General features: G+C 40.1%; 1 protein-coding gene across 1 annotated transcript in view; it reads left to right on the top strand.

Moving 5' to 3' along the window:
• Nucleotides 1–18,197, top strand: part of SLC1A3 (solute carrier family 1 member 3) — an 83,829-nt gene extending 65,632 nt beyond the window's left edge. The window contains exons 5-10 of the mRNA XM_064176430.1: nucleotides 315–357; nucleotides 6,942–7,237; nucleotides 9,488–9,721; nucleotides 12,652–12,846; nucleotides 14,213–14,347; nucleotides 15,544–18,197. Of these exons, the coding sequence (XP_064032500.1) occupies nucleotides 315–357; nucleotides 6,942–7,237; nucleotides 9,488–9,721; nucleotides 12,652–12,846; nucleotides 14,213–14,347; nucleotides 15,544–15,748 (1,108 nt within the window). The 3' untranslated portion in view covers nucleotides 15,749–18,197. The remainder of the gene's footprint in view (nucleotides 1–314; nucleotides 358–6,941; nucleotides 7,238–9,487; nucleotides 9,722–12,651; nucleotides 12,847–14,212; nucleotides 14,348–15,543) is intronic.
• Nucleotides 18,198–18,409: the final 212 nt, after the last annotated feature.

Here is an 18,409-nt window from a genome sequence, read left to right as displayed (position 1 = left end):
GTCAGCATTGACCCACAGAGCTTTGTTGATTGGATAATTCAGCTAATATTCTGCTCCATAATCAAACCTGCTATCTAATATTTGATACAAAGATTTCAATTACCAGGATTTATCCAACTCTACTGTGATTTTTCCTGATAAAGCTTACCAGGCCAATTCTATATACAAAGCTCTACTCACTGTATGCTTAACTACATATTTGCCTTAGGATCCTTTTGAAAATTATCCAGTCACATCTTTTATTAGGTGTGCCCCTACTTAAGACACAACTGGAGTCTTATTAATTCTCATGTTATTTTCTTTCTTTTCCACAGAAATATGTTCCCTCCAAATCTAGTGGAAGCTTGCTTTAAACAGGTAACATTGTTTTGTTGTTGCTAACTAAAACATAACAAAGTAGTAAACTGAAACGTAAAGGTGTTTTCTTCAGGAATATCACACACTTGCCCTTAACAACAGAAACAAATGCTGCCAGCTGTCAAAACTCCCAAACAAAACCAACCAAACCAGTGCTTTCCTTTCAACTATAGTGTCTCAGCATTTGCTTTGAGAAGAAATCACACCCGGTGAAGCACCTTTATAAATTAAATTTTTCCAAAGTATCGAATTTGTAACTCTAAAGAGAGCTTCAGTAAAGTCAGCACAGAAATTGCTTTTCAAAACCAGTGTGATATTAAACTGCTTGATACCAGGCTGTGCACCATCTGTGCAAAGACTGGGAGACTTTTGTGGGAGAAAGGTGCATGGATTCAAAGCAAGGGAAACAGTTTTGCTGACATCAATAGCAAAATGGCATCAGGGAGCTTTCTATCACCTGTGGCAGAAGTGCATCAGAATACTTTTTCCTGTGTCGTTTCCCAGAGTCCTCCATCATTAGCCTGGTCTTAACCCTAACTGTTTTATTGAGAAAAAAAATAGTAACTAGTTGCATTTCCCTTATTTTTAAAAGACATTATAGATTCAGTGGTACATGTTATGTGTTGATTCATAATCTAATTGCTTCACGCTGACCCCACAGACAGCAGTTAAAAAAAACCCTGAAATGTAGAGGTTAAGAAGCAAGAGGATAAAGTAGAAACTTTCCAAAGTCCAGCTGAGTTACATCTTGCAGAAGAATTGAAAAGAAACAGTAACATTTTCTTTAGTTATATAAATAGAAATGAATAAAACCCAGTGACTTTCTAAATTATAAAGATCTGGTCAAGATTAAAGGAAAACTAGACCCAGGTCCAAAACCAGCAAATTCTATGCCTCCATTTTCAGCAAGGATGTTGATGAACTCTGGACAGAAATGCAGAAGAGCAGCATGGAAATGCAAAAAGTCTCTATTTAAAATGGAAATTCAGTTCAAAGATTTTAATGTAATAAAGTCAGGGAATTATATCACCTTTATGTCAAAATAATGAAATAATTAGGGCATACAGTTACAGCTCTAGCAGCAAGCCTTCTTAACAAATCATTCAAATTGGGAAGTTTTTATCCATAACTGGTGAAAGCAATCACTGCCTTTCAAACTGCAGTTAATAATCCATTTAGCTTGATCTTGGTTATACTGAAGGATATAAGTCATTTGAGGGAAAGAATGAAGACTTTGTAGTAAATGAAACTGAAAAATGCATTAAGAAAAAACAACAAAAAATTTTTAAAGACCCACCATTTTTTGAAATACAGATTGTATCATAGAATCACAGAATCAACCAGGTTGGAAAAAACCTCCAAGATCATCCAGTCCAACCTATCCCCCAACCCTAGCCAATCAACTAGACCATGGCACTAAATGCCTCATCAAGAAAAGACTGGATGAGGCATTTGATGCCATGGTCTAGTTGACTGGCTAGGGCTGGGTGCTAGGTTGGACTGGATGATCTTGGAGGTCTCTTCCAACCTGGTTGATTCTATGATTCTATGATCCAGGCTTTGCTTGAACACCTCAAGGGACAGCGACTCCACCGCCTCCCTGGGCAGCCCATTCCAATGCCAATCACTCTCTCTGCCAACAACTTCCTCCTAACATCCAGCCTAGACTTCCCCCAGCACAACTTGAGACTGTGTCCCCTTGTTCTGTTGCTGGTTGCCTGGGAGAAGAGCCCAACCCCCACCTGGCTACAGCCTCCCTTCAGGTAGTTGTAGACAACAATGAGGTCACCCCTGAGCCTCCTCTTCTCCAGGCTAGAAAGGCTAGAGAGAGGAATAAAATTGTATAATAATAACCTTCCATCTTTCATCCATAGCTTTGCTCTTTTTATTGTTGTGTTTTGTTTTTTTTTTATTTTGTTTGATTTAGTTTGGTTGTGGGATGGTTCCCCACATCAGTGTGATGGATATAACCTCTTGTGTAAAGCAAAGATGTTAATATGAGAGAAGAGTCGTCAGGGAGTAGATTATTGTAAGAACTGTAAAAGATTTGGAGATATCAATGGAAGTTGATGAAGGACTGGGAATATCTCAATTGATATTTTTATGAATCACATTGCTGTAAGATGCACACAATGAGATTTATGGATGACAAGAAAGGTCATGACATGAAAGCACTTTGTATTGAGATAGGTAAATGCCAAAGAATGTGGTATGTCCTTGGCACAGTGTAGCCACGACAACAAAGTGAATTGGCTTTTGCAGACTCTGGCATGCTTGGCTCTCTCCTTCATCACTTAAGAAACAAACACTTAGAGATTAACAGTAATTTCACCTTTGAGAGAGAAAGTTCTTATCAGAAGGAAAGATAAATAAATTTAAAACCCTCTAATTCAGCTCTAGGATATATTAGGTGACAAAACTCCAAGAGAAGCAATGCAGCCTGTCCAAGGCCTGTCCAGGTCCCTTTAAGAAGCCTCTCTACCCTCCAACAGACCAACACTCCCACCCAATTTGGTGTTGTCTGCAAATTTACTGAGGGTGCTTTCAGTTGTTACACTAACCCATATTTTGCAGAATAAGCCATACTCTTGTAGCAGATTTGCTAAACAAAAAACATGTTACAGAAGAAACAGGTATGTGTAAGATTCACAGAATCACAGAAACCTGCAGCTTGGAAAAGACCCACAGCATCACCAAGTGCAACCAATATTCCTACTCTACATGATTCACTCTAAACCATATTCCCCAAGCACCACATTCAAATTACGTTTAAACACATCCAGGGTTGGTGACTCAACCACCTCCCTGGGCAGTCCATGCCAATGCCTGACCACTCTTGCTGTGAATTTATTTTTTTTCCTAATGTCCAGTCTAAACCTACCCAGTTGCAGCTTGAGGCCGTTCCCTCTTATTCTGTCACTCTTTGCCTGTAAGAAGAGACCAGCACCATAGATATTCAGATGATTTTGTACGTCTGGCATTATAACTTCCTTTTCAAAAGTTTACATCAGGTTTTTCCATGTGTTTCTTAAAAGATTTATGAAGAAAAGTTATTAAACATCTGGCACCAATTTGGTTCTGAAACATCTGGGAGTAGTGTTTGCTGGCCCAAGCACTGCTGTCATACTTGTGGGTATTCCAAGAGGTAACTCTGAACACAGCTTTGCACACCTGGAAACCAACACTGGCATATACACTCCACATTCAAGTCATGTCATCTGATATATTACTTCCTGTCTTTTAGCATCCTTAAGCAGGTTTCTTTCCTGACAGAGATATGTACTGGAACCCATTGGAAGGTTTTCCTTTCCTTGTCACCATTGCCAGCACACAGGTCCTCTAATGCTAGTACTCACAGCAAGTTTTGCACCTGTTATATCCTCTATCAATAGCAAGCACTACCCAAAGTAGCTCCACTAAGACACAGGACCCAGGTTTTTAACCTCACTGACCAGCTGTTAGTCAAATTCTCTGACATGAAGACAAGGAAAACTGTACTTTCCTTCACACGATTAATTTTCATGAAGTAGAGTTACTTTTCTGTATGTGCAGTTGCTCTCCTGCAGAATGAAATGGGAGTTGTGTGGAGAAGGTAACCAATGTGTGCAGGGCTTCTAGATGGAGATGGGAAAGCATTTGTAGAATTGCTGCTGGGAGAAGAGTCATGAAAGAAGACTGAGACCTTAAAGTTTATTTAGGAAGGATCTGCCTACATTTTCTTCTGTTCCTCATTCAGTCTTCTGGTCTTTTGGATTCCATTTTCTGTTTTTTCCCCAGCAAGTGTGAGACAAACAAAGCTGTTTACTGTTGCTGCTTTTTCTCCTTCTTTGAACGCTTTCTTCCCAAAAACCAAGAGGAGTGGAGGAATGAAATACCCTTTCCCTCTATAAAGGACCCCCATTGTGGATGCTAGAAGCCAGAAGTAGCCCCTGTAGAAAAGAAAGAGAGATCAGAGAAAAGCTGAGGAAATCCTTTCATTCAAACCTTTCATCTGAGAACTGACAGAACAATTTCAGGCTTAGTTGGTGGCATTCAGCCCCATGCTGCAGGAAGGTCTATGGTGACAAGTGGAGATCAAGAAGAACAATCTAGACGATGCTGGGCTTTAGCTTCCCTCTGTTCTTCCCCAGTTACTCTTCCTGTGAAAGGCTGAAGTCCTCTTGGCACCTTTTTTCTGCCAGTGCCTCCTTCAATTCAATTGCCATCAGCCAGGGCTCATTGGAATCAGCAGACTGTTATTCCAAACAGCATACATTTCAACACGGTTCTTTAGATGTGACATAGGCCACTACTCTCACTGTGCACTGAAGGGGGCTTTTGTGATTTTTATTGGTAAGAGGAGAACCTGAACAGACTGACTGTATGTGTGTACTTCTAAAACTAGATCATGTTACTCAAAACTTTCTCTATAACACTATATTCACCCCCAGTTTATGAATATCTGAAGGAATCTTTGAGTTTTTCTTTCAGCTCTGGCCTTTATCCCTGCATTTCACTTTCCATGATAAATTAAAAAAACAATATCTAGCCAGGGGCTACAGAGTCCTATTCAGTCTGCTTGTTAGTCAGATACTGCTTTTTAGCTGCTTATTATTTGTTCTGTACTCCCAGGACGTACTAAAAGACAAAAGAAACTCAAGAGAACTTGGGACACCAAGAGAAACAGAATCAGTTTAGCAGTTTCAGGAGGGTCATTCTGTTGAGAATAGGAATTCAATGGCAGCTGAAGATTAAGGAACTGGAAAGGTGCATCTGACAATTAAATTTCTTCTGAGCTATTTTTCACTAAATAGTCTTTACTCACCCTTATCAAGGGTATTGGAAGTGCTAATCACATCCAGCTATACTAATTAATATATTGTGTCTATTCCTTATAATAGTTTTGGCTAGTTAAGATATAGCTTAGCCTGTGCCATCACCTCTTCTGTGTTCTACTTAGAGTGCTGCCACATGTATGGAAACAAAAAACCAGTAATGAATTAGGAAGATGGAATATCACAGCCTTAATTTAATTTCTTTTCACCTCTTAGGCTTGCATTTAAGTAAAATTTTTGCTAAAAGCAACGTTCACTGGAAGGTACACCATCACACAGACTGGATACAGACAGCAGTAATTATACCTTCTCAGTGTACTGACAGCAAATCATGAGTTTTCAGAGCAGTTACCCATACAGTTACCTTCTATGCAAGTGAACCATGAGACTGGTCTACTGCCATGTTGTAATGTTGCTTCTTAAAAACTCATGCAATATATTCAAGTCAAATGTCTGTGGGCATCTTATACTACTAAAGTAACTAAAACAATGTAAAAACTGTAAACAACTAATTCATTGCAGCATGAATTAATTATATTGCATATTTCATAGCAAGTAACTAAAATAATGCAAAAACTGTAAACAATTAATTCATTATATCATGCAATAATTATATTGTATATTTAATAAGTTTAAGGCATAAGTTTAAGTTTACTGTGTCTAGTTCTGGGCCCCTCAATTCAAGAGAGATGTTGAGGTGCTGGAATGTATCCAGAGAAGGGCAACCTGTTGGAAGGTAGGAGAGCCCTGCAGAGGGACCTGGACAGGCTGGATGGGTGGGCAGAGGCCAATGGGATGAGATTTAACAAGGCCAAGTGCAGGGTTCTGCACTTTGGCCACAACAACCCCAAGCAGCGCTATAGGCTGGGGACTGAGTGGCTGGAAAGCAACCAAGAGGAGAGGGACCTGGGGGTACTGATAGATAGTAGGCTGAAGATGAGGCAGCAGTGTGCCCAGGTGGCCAAGAGAGCCAATGGCATCCTGGCCTGCATCAGGAACAGTGTGGCCAGTAGGACAAGGGAGGTTATTCTTGCCCTGTACTCAGCACTGGTCAGGCCACACCTTGAGTCTTGTGTCCAGTTCTGGGCTCCTCAATTCAACAAAGATGTTGAGGCACTGGAACGTGTCCAGAGGAGGGCAACAAGGCTGGTGAAGGGACTGGAACACAAATCCTATGAGGAGAGGCTGAGGGAGCTGGGAGTGTTTAGCCTGGAGAAGAGGAGGCTCAGGGCTGACCTCATTTCTGTCTACAACTACCTGAAGGGACATTGTAGCCAGGTGGGGGGTGGCCTCTTCTCCCAGGTAACCAGCAACAGAACAAGGGGACACAGTCTCAAGTTGTGCTGGGGAAAGTCTAGGCTGGATGTTAGGAGGAAGTTGTTGGCAGAGAGAGTGATTGGCATTGGAATGGGCTGCCCAGGGAGGTGGTGGAGTCACCATCCCTGGAGGTGTTCAAGAAAAGCCTGGATGAGGCACTTAGTGCCATGGTCTAGTTGATTGGTTAGGGCTGGGTGCTAGGTTGGACTGGCTGATCTTGGAGGTCTCTTCCAACCTGTTTGATTCTATGATTCTATGATTCATATTCATGAGAAAATGAGTTCTGGAATATAAAGGTGATGGAGTTTCTTTTGCTTTCAAGAAAGATAGGTTTTCAATACACCATAATTTACCACCAAGCGTTACACATACAGTAAGAATTAATAATGTAATGTGTGATTTTTACATTCATTTGCTGTTATCTGAGAATTACTTTCACTTTTATTTCAACAGTTCAAAACTAACTATGAAAAGAGAATGTTTAAAGTAGACATTCCATCCAATGGCACATCCACAGTGGCTTCTATAATAAGCAATGTGTCCGAAGCAATGGAAACCCTGACCCGGATGAAAGAGGAACTAGTTCCTGTTCCAGGTTCTGTAAATGGAGTCAATGCCCTTGGCTTGGTGGTTTTCTCAATAAGCTTTGGCCTGGTGATTGGAAGCATGAAGGAGCAAGGTCAGGCATTGAAAGACTTCTTTGACAGCCTTAATGAGGCCATCATGAGATTGGTAGCTCTAATCATGTGGTAAGTGCCTCTTCGATAATTTCCATTTTAAATTGCTAACAGCATTTTTTCATCTCCATCAGGCACTGGACAGCAAAAGTACATTTGGCAGGAATTTGAACAATAAGCTTTTTAAATGAATGAACTCAGGAACTGTAATTCTGTATGCCAGGAATCTGTACAAACACACTTGCTCTTCCCACGTGTTTAGCTTTTTGCATGAGAAAAATCTGGGTCCGTGGCAGAACTTGCAAAGTTTCACAAAGCCCTTCTAGGTCTCCATGCTATCAAAATTTCCTTATATGCTAATCTGACTTCTACAAAGGAAGCTGAAAACATCTCCCATAAACTTAATTCTACACACCAAGACCTTATTCCTGGTTTCCAGCTCAAGCTGGGTCCTGCAGTTGCATAGTGTATACATGTGTCCCTATATTTTCACTGCACTGCTTGCACACACATATAATATTCCTACTTTATTTATTGTGTTAAGCAGGTAAACAAAATCAATACCTTTTCCCTCAAACATTAGGTATGAAGTCTGTTCAACAATGAAGGCTCATTATTTGTGAGCTGGAAGGTTAATTGGAAGAAATTATGGGTTCTTTTGCATTCTACACTAAAGAAGACAAGCAAATCAACTCCAAGAGCACATACACGTTGGAATACTACATACAAAACTACAAAGAAGTGTATATTTTTTCCTGTAATAAAAGCCTGTTTTGCCAGGAAACATTTATGCAAAGCAAAAATATTTTTTTCTGTCTTTACAAGCACACTTAAGATGATACAGCAGTGGATGAGAACCATTTGCTGACATATTTTGAAATGAATTTTATGTCTTAACATGCAATTGAGATATGATGGATAAATTTTCTTCTGTGGATGTTTATAGAAATAAGGCTGCACTAGATTTATACTAGACTTTTATGCTCAGCATTAGTTCTTTCTTAATCTGTAGCTGTGCTTACTGATATGAAAAAGAGGACTGTACCACCCTTGTTGATGTACTACAGTGCAACTAACCTTGTCATGCAGATGGATTCATGTTAGTGTACTTATCCAGTGCCCCACTGGGTAAAATGAGCCAAGGCCAGGAGCAGCTTGAAATTATCAAAAACTATCAGCCCTCTCTCTGGATTCCTGCCCAACAACACAGGAAACAGCACAAGCAAGATAATAGAACTGGGCATTTGGCATATTCTACAATGATGTCAGTTGAGCCTTCATTCATACAGACAGAATTACAAATGAATTGGCTAAACAAGCTTTTAAATGACACTTGGACTCCTAAAGGGAGCTCATCTCCCTGCATGTCTGAAAGGCATGCTATACATGTTGAAATCCCTATGAGATCCTGAATCCAGCTGAGCCTTCTGAAAACACTCACCACTGTGGTTCAATACAGGTTGAACTGTTGAGAACTTGCGAATTGCATCTTAACAGTGAAATCCTGCATTCACTCATGAACATAAACACAAAAGTTATCACAGAATCACAGAATGTCAGGAGCTGGAAAAGACCTCAAATGCTCGTCCAGTCCAACCCTCCTGCCAGAGCAGGATCATCTATATCAGATCACACAGGAACATGTCCAGGTAGGTTTTGAGTGTCTCCAGAGAGGGAGACTCCACAACCCTCCTGGGCAGCCTGTTCCAGTGCTCTGTCACCCTCACAGGGAAAAAAAATCCTTCTCACATTTCCATGGAACTTCCTATGCCTCTGCTTCCATCCACTGCCCCTTGTCCTCTCATCTGGCATCAACCCAGCAGAGCCTGGCTCCATCCTCCTGGCACTCACCTTTACATCTCTATAAACACTGATGAGGTCACCTCTCAGCCTCCTCTTCTCCAAGCAGCACAGCCCCAGCTCCCTCAGGCTCTCCTCATAAGAGAGATGTTCCATTCCCTTCATCATCTTTGTGGCTCTGTGCTGGACTCTCTCAATCAGTTCTATGTCTCTCTTGAACTGAGAGGCCCAGAACTGGACATAGTGCTCCAGATGTGGCCTCAGCAGGGCAAAGTAGAGGGGCAGGAGAACCTCTCTTAACCTACTAACCACAGCCCTTCTAATGTACTCCAAAATTGCATTGGCCCTCCTGGCCACAAGAGCACATTGCTGGCTCATGGTCAACCTCCCATCAACTGGGACTCTCAGATCCTTTTCCCTTTTGCTGCCTTTGTTGTGGATAGGAGAGTGAATTTCTACTTTGAACAGTACAATACTGATTTTGTTGGTTTGTTTTTGGTTTTGGTTTTTTTTCATTTATAGGTATGCTCCCCTGGGAATCCTGTTCTTAATTGCTGGAAAAATTGTTGAGATGGAAGATATGGGTGTGATTGGTGGACAGCTTGCCATGTATACTGTAACGGTTATCATCGGTTTGCTAATTCATGCTGTTATTGTCCTACCTCTTCTCTACTTCCTGCTCACTCGTAAGAACCCTTGGGTATTTATTGGAGGTTTAATCCAGGCATTAGTCACAGCTTTGGGAACATCTTCCAGGTATTATAACAATAACTTAAGGCCTTTTTTTTTTCTTTTCTGAATAATAATATTGGTTTGAGAAATAATTTTGACTAATGTGATTGGTTAATTCTGTATTTGAATATTCATTTGGGTACCGAAAGAATCATAGAATCAACCAGGTTGGAAGAGACCTCCAAGATCATCCAGTCCAATCTAGCACCCAGCCCTATTCAGTCAACTAGACCATGGCACTAAGTGCCTCATCCAAGCTTTTGTTGAACACATTCAGGAACAGTGCCTCCACCACCTCCCTGGGCAGCCCATTCCAATGCCAATCACTCTCTCTGCCAACAGCTTCCTCCTAACATCCAGCCTAGACCTCCCCTGCCACAACTTGAGACTGTGTCCCCTTGTTCTGTTGCTGCTTGCCTAGAAGCGACCAATGCCCACCTGGCTACAACATTGTAGACAGCAATGAGCCTGAGCCTCCTCTTCTCCAGGCTGCACACCCCCAGCTCCCTCAGCCTCTCCTCAGAGGGTTTGTGTTCCAGGCCTCTCACCAACTTTGTCGCCCTTCTCTGGACACATTTCAGCACCTCAACATCTCTCTTGAAAAAGAGAGGTAAGGCTTTGGAGCAAGCTGCTCAGAGAGAAGCTGGAGTCACTATCCTTGGAGATACTCAAGAAATGTGTAGATGTGGCACTTCAGGGCATGGTTTAGTGGTCACGTGGAGGGTTGGGCTTAGTGATCTTTGAGGTCTTTGCCAACCTTAATGATTCTATGATTATATTAACTGGAAGTCTCCAAAAATGAATTGAATTTGTTTGTTTGTTGGTGCAAGCTGTGTGGCTGGAACCCTGGTGACTTTGGTTAGCCTTGCTGTTTGTGAGTTTTAAGTAGTTTGTAGCAGTTTGCTGCTAGAGGATGCAGATGGCAAAGAATATGCATGGCAAAACACAGCAGCACAAAGGAATTAGACAATCATAGAGTGGTTCGAGTTAGAAAGGACCTTAAAAATCATCTAGTTACAACCCTGCCACCATGGACAGAAACACCTTGTTCTAGACCAGGTCACTCAAAGCCCAGTTCAGACTCTTCCAGAGAGGGAACCTCCACAACTTCCCTGGGTACCCTTCCTGTAAAGAGCTTCTTCCTAATATCCAGTGTAAATCTAATCTCTTCCAGGTTAAAGACATTCCCTCTCTTCCTATCACTACAAGTCCTTGAAAAAGACCCATCCTGGCTTACTTGTAGGCCTCCTTCAGGTGCTGGAAGGCCACTAAAAGGTCTCCCTTCTTGAGACTGAGCAGTGGAAACCCTCATGGCCTGCCTCCATAAGAGAGGTGCTCCAGTCCTCTAATCACCTTTATGGACCTCCTCCAGACCACCTTCAGCGGTGTGATGTCCTTCTTTTCTTGAGGCCTCCATAATTGGATGCAGTACTCCTGGGGAGCAGAGTAGAGGAGGGACTGGTCACACTTCTTTTGGTGCAGCCCAAGGTGCAGCTGGCCTTCAGGGCTGCAAGTAAACACTGCAAACTCATGTTGAGCTTTTCATCAGCTGAAATCCCCAAGTTCTTCTCCTCAAGGCTGCTCTCTGTCCATTTTATGCCCTGCCCCTATTTGTGCTTGGAAGTGTCCCAATCTACATGCAAGACTTTGCACTTGGTCTTGTTGAACTTCAGGAGGTTGGCACAGGCTCACCTCTAAAATCTGTGCAGGCCTCTCTGAATCCCTGCAAATCACTCTCTCTGTGAAGAACTTCCTCCTAGCATCCAGCCTAGACCTCCCCCAGCACAACTTGAGACTGTCCCCTTGTTCTGTTGCTGGTTGCCAGCATCAGCAACAGAATACCTCCTTCTGAAGCAACAACTCAGCAAAGCAACTTGGTATCCTGTGGGCTGAATGGGCACTCTTGAAGTATATGAAGGCAAAATGTTCATTTGGGTTGGTCTTTAAATAAACTTGTAATTTCTATCATAATTTAATGGAGCAGCACAAAGACTAAGCGGTGTAGAGGGCCTGGATGGGACAGAGTTAAGTTTCTTCAGCAGCATATAGGATGTCATAGTCTAGATTTGTAACCAAAACAACACTGATTAATTGTCTGGGTATTGGTCTATCTGCAGAGGGGGTGAAGAGTGGTTGCTTTCATGTAATTTGTTCTGTTTTCTGTCTCTCTTCTTCCACTTACCCTTCACAGAATCACAGAATCATAGAATCAGTCAGGGATGGAAAGGACCACAAGGATCATCTAGTTCCAACCCCCCTGCCATCCTACATCAATTTACATCTTACATCAATTTAGCATCTCACCCCAAAATATAGCATCTCGCCTCAATTTACATCTTGCCTCCATTTTATATCTTACCCCAAAATTAAACTTTTCTTTTTTTCCAATCTAAATTTCTGTGTTTCCTTAATTTTACTGTTTCTTTCCTCTGTCTGTCCCTTTAATGTCACGGGGACAAGTAAGCAAGTGGCTATGTGGTGCTTAGCTGCTTACTGGTGTGAAACCACAAGTGGTAAAGTCCATCAAAATGCCTTTTGCAGAGCAACCAGAACAGAAATAAGAGAAAACAAACTGTTTACTGAAGGCTTGAATGGCTCCTTTTGTGTAATGTCAGGAAAGCAAAGCTTGTGGATGATTCAGTCATAAGTCTGTGACATAAAAAAGTGAGAAGCAGGAATTTTAGTACAGATTCTTCTGCTTTGTCTTCATGACAAAATACTGAAGTTAGACACATTCAGACTAAGGAAAATATAAATCATAACAACAATTAACCACTGGAAAAAGCTTCACCACTAGAAGTGTATAAATTCAGCATTTGGTTTCTTTAAGAAGTATTCTGGTAGACCACATACATATGAAGACAGAACAATCTCTTGTGCAACCATAATGCATGGTTTTAATTTCCTCTTTGTAAAATTTATATCATAGGTTACCTTCTTTATTTTTGTTACAGCTCTGCAACACTACCTGTTACCTTTAAGTGTCTGGAAGAAATAAATGGAGTGGACAAACGAGTTACAAGATTTGTGCTCCCAGTTGGTGCTACAATCAATATGGATGGAACTGCTTTATATGAGGCTTTGGCTGCAATTTTCATTGCACAGGTTAACAACTTCGATCTGAACTTTGGCCAGATTATCACGATCAGGTACAGAAGTTATTACCACATCTAATAAAAGCACCTTTGTGATGACTGTTCCTTGCTGCTGTGTGTGGGATTGGGGAAAAAAAGCATTTAGAGCTAAAACCAAGAGCTGCTGCATCTTCTGCACAGAAGAGACCACCCCACCACATGTTCTCCATTAGACAAACCTTTAGAAAGCCCTGTAACTTGACATACCTATCACTGCATGTAGCACAAGGGGGTTTTTTAATCATATTTTAATTTTCTTTCTTAAGAATTCATGCATGAGTTAGGACCTACAGACTTAAAATCAGTACCAGGTGCTTTATAACACGTGTACAAAAACGATTAGCATACAAGTGCTGAGTACTAGTGGTAGCAGAGGCTGTGTTTTCCTTGTCCTCATAGTCTCAGAATGCAAGCAGAGCAAGCTATGTAAGGAACAGTAATATCTTTTATTACACCAGATGATGAAGGTGGAGAAGATAGGTATGTGTCCAAGCAAGCAAGCCTTCCTGTTTGAAACAGAACAAGCAACACATTAAGTAGCCCTCAGTGATAACTGATTCACATTAAATTAATTATGACGCTCAATCAGTTTGAGATAAAAGAGTGATAGATACATTTGCAGAAGGAGAAAAACATGCCAGCAAGGAGGGAATGGGACAGTGTAGGACAGGATATTTATCACAGAAACACTGAAAATTCAGACGTGGTGAACTATGAACATTTCTATGTTCTATGACTTCCAAGAAGGGTTGTCTCACTCCATAAAAAACACCAGCTTAATTCTACATCAACTGAAATCAAAGCTCCATCTGCATGCTCCAAGGCAAGAGTTCCACATTCATTAGTACTAGAGCTGCTGCCTGCCAAATCACCTGACAAAACAAATTCTTTCTAACCCAGGTGTGAATAAGCATAGTTCTTGCAAGTTACTAGGCTCTGTGATTCAGTGCTTCTGGCATCTTTCTGTTTTCTGACGGCAGAATGCCAGCTGCCGGAGGACAGATATTTCACCTCGCATGAAGATACAGCGAGATGGACAGAGAACAAAAGCTCTTGCATTAAATCTGTCATTACAGAACTACCTCCTCAGCTTTTCTTTTAGCATGTTTGAGCTTGTGGGCTGAGTTTGCTCAATGAGTGGGCTGTGATAGTCTTATCTACCTTAAAAAACTGTGTTTCGGGAGTTCTGGATATAGGTTTTAGATTAAGATCCATACTCCCCTGCATCTATGCAATGGTTACATAATGAACTGGGCTCATCCTTTTATTTGCTAATAAACAAATGCCATCTTGCCTTTTATCTGCTTTTAATATTTGTCAGATGATAAGGAGAACTTATTATGGAGGCAAATTAATTGCTTGTTATCATGTCTTTGCACAGCATCACGGCTACAGCTGCCAGTATTGGGGCTGCAGGCATTCCTCAAGCTGGACTGGTCACTATGGTCATTGTGCTTACGTCAGTAGGTTTACCTACAGATGATATCACTCTTATCATTGCAGTGGACTGGTTCTTGTAAGTACTTTGTATGGAGTCACGAAGTTCTTAGACCATATTTCCACATGCAGCAGTCAGGAACAGTCTTGTAATGCTGCAGCCAGTGATGCACTTCTTTTGCTGTGAAAGGCAGCTGAAAAGAAGTGCTAAAAAGAATTACCATTTTTTGTGATTAAAGTATTTTCTCAGAGCAGAGGGCGAGGGATTTTACTTAATGACAGCTCTTCTTGCATGAGAAAGAGTTACTTAAAAACCTGAATCCTCAGGCTACTAAGGAAGCTTTCAGATACAGTGTAATTAACTTGGCAAATAATTGCCTTTTTTTTTTTTTTTAAGATGATAATGAAAACCTTTCAATCACACTTAGAGTTGGTTCACATCCAACAGAGTTCATTATAGCCCTACTGGCTATCTATTTAGGAAAGTATCATAGGTTTACCCTATGGACACTGAAATGAAAAACAGTTGTGTAGCTCTTTTCCAGCCACTACAATATATCCCTATTCCTCTGTAGAAGACTAACTGACTCCTGTGGGTATATGAAGAAAGCTCTTAGGTCCAGGATCCAAATCAAAGGCCGATTTCCTCTGACCTCTGTTTCACAGATGTCTATAACTAGTTTCCAGAGGCTTTTACCCTTTAGCCTTCTCAGATGGTCTCTGCAAAAAGAGATTATCTAACCACACATGCATAGCCATATGCAGGTGGACACTTACCAAGTAGTACTGCCAGTCATCGCTTATCAAGCTGCCTCCTAAGTCTTCTGGATAGAGCCCTCCAAGATTGATGAATTGTTGCAGTTTAATTTGAATTGTTTCAGCACTATTCTGCCCTGAATTGCTGACCGTAGCTTGTGACCAGAGAACAAATTACCCTAACAAGGTAGATTTTCATTGGTTTACATGTTTAGAGAATGCAAAAATAAACTACCAAAGAATAGAAGTGCCTAGGAGAAACTTTTTCCATACAGACTCTCTCGTGCCCTCATCACACAGTTGTTTATTGCTGTGAAGCTGCCAAGAGTATTAAGACATTTTCTAACTCCAAACATTTGTGTATCTGTCAATTACTGTAGAAGAAATCATAGCATTAGCAGTTCACATATATAAATATACATTAAATAACTGAATCATCCAGTAGTTATTTAAAGGGCCCTTTAACATGCTTCTCTGAACAAGTGGTGCAATGATGACTAATTTATGATCTCTCCTTAGGGATCGTCTCCGTACCACTACCAATGTCTTGGGAGACTCCATTGGAGCAGGAATTGTCGAGCATTTATCACGGCATGAGCTGAAGAGCAGAGATGCTGAAATGGGTAATTCTGTGATAGAGGAGAATGAAATGAAGAAACCATACCAACTGATCTCACAAGAAAATGAGAGTGAGAAACCATTAGATAGTGAAACCAAGATGTAAGGTAAAGAAAGCATCAGTACAGCACTACAAGTGTGGAAAGCACACACTTTTCCCAACCATTTGTATCTTGAGTTGCCCAAGTTCACTTATTCACTGATTTCTCCTTTTACACCAACATGGGAAAGGATACATGAAAATATATTCCAAACCAGCAGTGATCGTGTTATATGTTGGCTTCCCACTTAAATAACAGGCAACAACATTGGTCCTGCTAGACATGTGATAAATGAGGATTAAAAAAAGAGGGTTTGCCCATTAAATAAAAACAAAAATCAGCATCTATGTCAGTGGCTCAGTCCTGTGAATCTATTCTTTCTCCTTTGTCTATTTTCCCTCTCTCTCTCTTTTTAGTTTGTTTTTTTTTTTTTAATGATCTGGAAAGCAAAACAGAGCCTGAGAATGTTTTGAGTTTTTTTAATATCTGTCACAAAGTTAAAAACATCTACAAATACACAATCAAAATTTCTAACTTGATAACTGCATTCAACTAAATTAATTAATATTTTACTTTTTTTTAATTTGAAGGGCTTGGGTGTTTTTTTTTCCTCTAATATCACTGCTCAGATACTAGCAGGACAATAAAAAAGACATTAATTGAAAGGATAAGAAGGGGGATGATACATAAATAAAAATAAAGTAAATAAATAAACCTAAAGTCAGCACTTTTATCATCTGAGTAAAATATTTCTGAGAAAGTTAATTTTATCTAGACTCAGTTTATTGCATTAGCCTCGGCTGATCTTGACAAAAGCTTAGCCTAGTCAGATCTCACTTACTTGCAAATATTTACTTATGTAGGTACTTCCAATCTGGATTTGCCTTCTAAACTTCAACATCACAACCCAAATGAGCAATCTACGTGTGTATCTGTAGGAGCAAGTCCCTAGACTGTCCCGGCTCTGACAAAAAAAAATGTGTCTTCATCTCTGTTTGGAAAAAAATAGGTTGGGTATGACAGTTATCTACTTAATCAGTGATAATAAGACCAGAAAGCAGTGTCAGCCTCTTCTGAGAAGGTACAGAAGAGTGAAATGCTCAGATCCTAAAGAGACTGGGTTCTGAATTTGAATCCCTGAGATCAACAGGAGGTTTTCTGGTTGGAGACTTGCTTAAATGCTTGGTTGTTATACCCACAGAGCTATTAGCTAGTTTTTACATTTTTCCATCTGGAGAAGAAGCTCATATCAAAATATGAAATTTTGAAATCCTTGCATGTTTGTCAGTAGCATCTCAAAAACAATTTTAAAAAGGTTAACACTTTAGAAAGTAAAACTAATGGATTTTTTAAATTTTTTTTTTTACTAGGAAAAATACATTGAAGAAGAGTAAATGCTATAATAAAAGTTGAAGTTTTAATTAGAGAGGACTTTAAAGTACAATATTGTAAGTTTCTTTCAGGGAATAGATATGGAAAGAACAAAAAAGGAAGACAATGCACTTTTAACCCTGTGTCTTTTTGTTGTTGTTGTTCTTTTCAAGACTATTCCCTGATTAAGCCCTTTTCCAGAAATATGAATTATGTGTTTTTTTCCTTTTTGCCTTATACTGTTATTGAGGTTAAACTAGGGGGGGAAATATAATACAGTTACAATTGGGGGAATGAAAAAAATACTAATCAGCAGGCAAAGCAGTGTTGAGTGATCTTTTTTATAAGAAAATGTTAGTTGCCTTCTTCTTTACCCTACAAAAAAATTCTGATGATAGAAATGAAGGATTCCCTTGCAATGTCCCAGCTGCCACTCAAAAAATATTCAACACATTGCTTCTGTCACTAGAAGAACATAAACATGGTGTACAAATAACTGTAGTGAAAATTTCACCATGCTGGTTGGAGTCAAATCTTTTCCCAGGCAAGACTGGCTTTTTTGAGGACTGAAAACTCCTGCCCATCTTCTCCAGCTGGGTAACGCAGGCAACATGACCGAGAACTCTTCAATGAACAAAGTGAGCAGGGTTTAACACAGAGTGTTGAGCAGTCAAACCAACAAAGCTATAAATGAATCTCTGAAAGAAATTCATTGACTGAAAGAAAACAATTATAGGGGGATATTTTTGCTAACAGAATGCAAGTCTAGGATACAGACAGGCATTTTATGATATGTAATTAGAGACATTTTTATATAGGTACTGTATTCAGAATGTGTGTATAAACATTAACTGTAGGATGTATGGCATAACAATTTAATTTTTTTTTTGTTAAGATTTTGTTTGGAAATACATTGCAAAGACAATGTAAATGGCTGTCTTTCTATGACATCAGCTGAGGAAAATGAATTGTGTCACAAAGAATGTGATCTTTTTTTATACTAACTTTGTTTGTTATGGAAATCAGGTATTATAGAAAGATTCTCTTCCCTGTCTCTCACTGGTTCTGCATTGATATGCACCCAGAGCAGATTGAGAAGCATTACTTTGTAGATGTATTTTCAATAAAAATAGTTTTACATTATTGCTTTTGTTGTGATTTGGGATTTCTTTCAAAGGCTTTGCATAAACACATAATATGGGGTTTCAGGAGCTACAGGCCATTTGATACAGCAGGGTTTGCTATATCAAGGTTTCTGCACCTCAAGTACCTGCTGTAGTTTCATGATAAAAAAATAAATCAAGCAAAGAGTAGGAAAGTAGGAACATTAAAATTTAAAAGAACCAATGTTTATC

The sequence above is a fragment of the Pogoniulus pusillus genome, chromosome Z (assembly GCF_015220805.1).
Source record: "Pogoniulus pusillus isolate bPogPus1 chromosome Z, bPogPus1.pri, whole genome shotgun sequence".
In the NCBI taxonomy this organism is placed as follows: domain Eukaryota; kingdom Metazoa; phylum Chordata; class Aves; order Piciformes; family Lybiidae; genus Pogoniulus; species Pogoniulus pusillus.
This window is presented reverse-complemented; position numbering and strand designations above follow the sequence as displayed.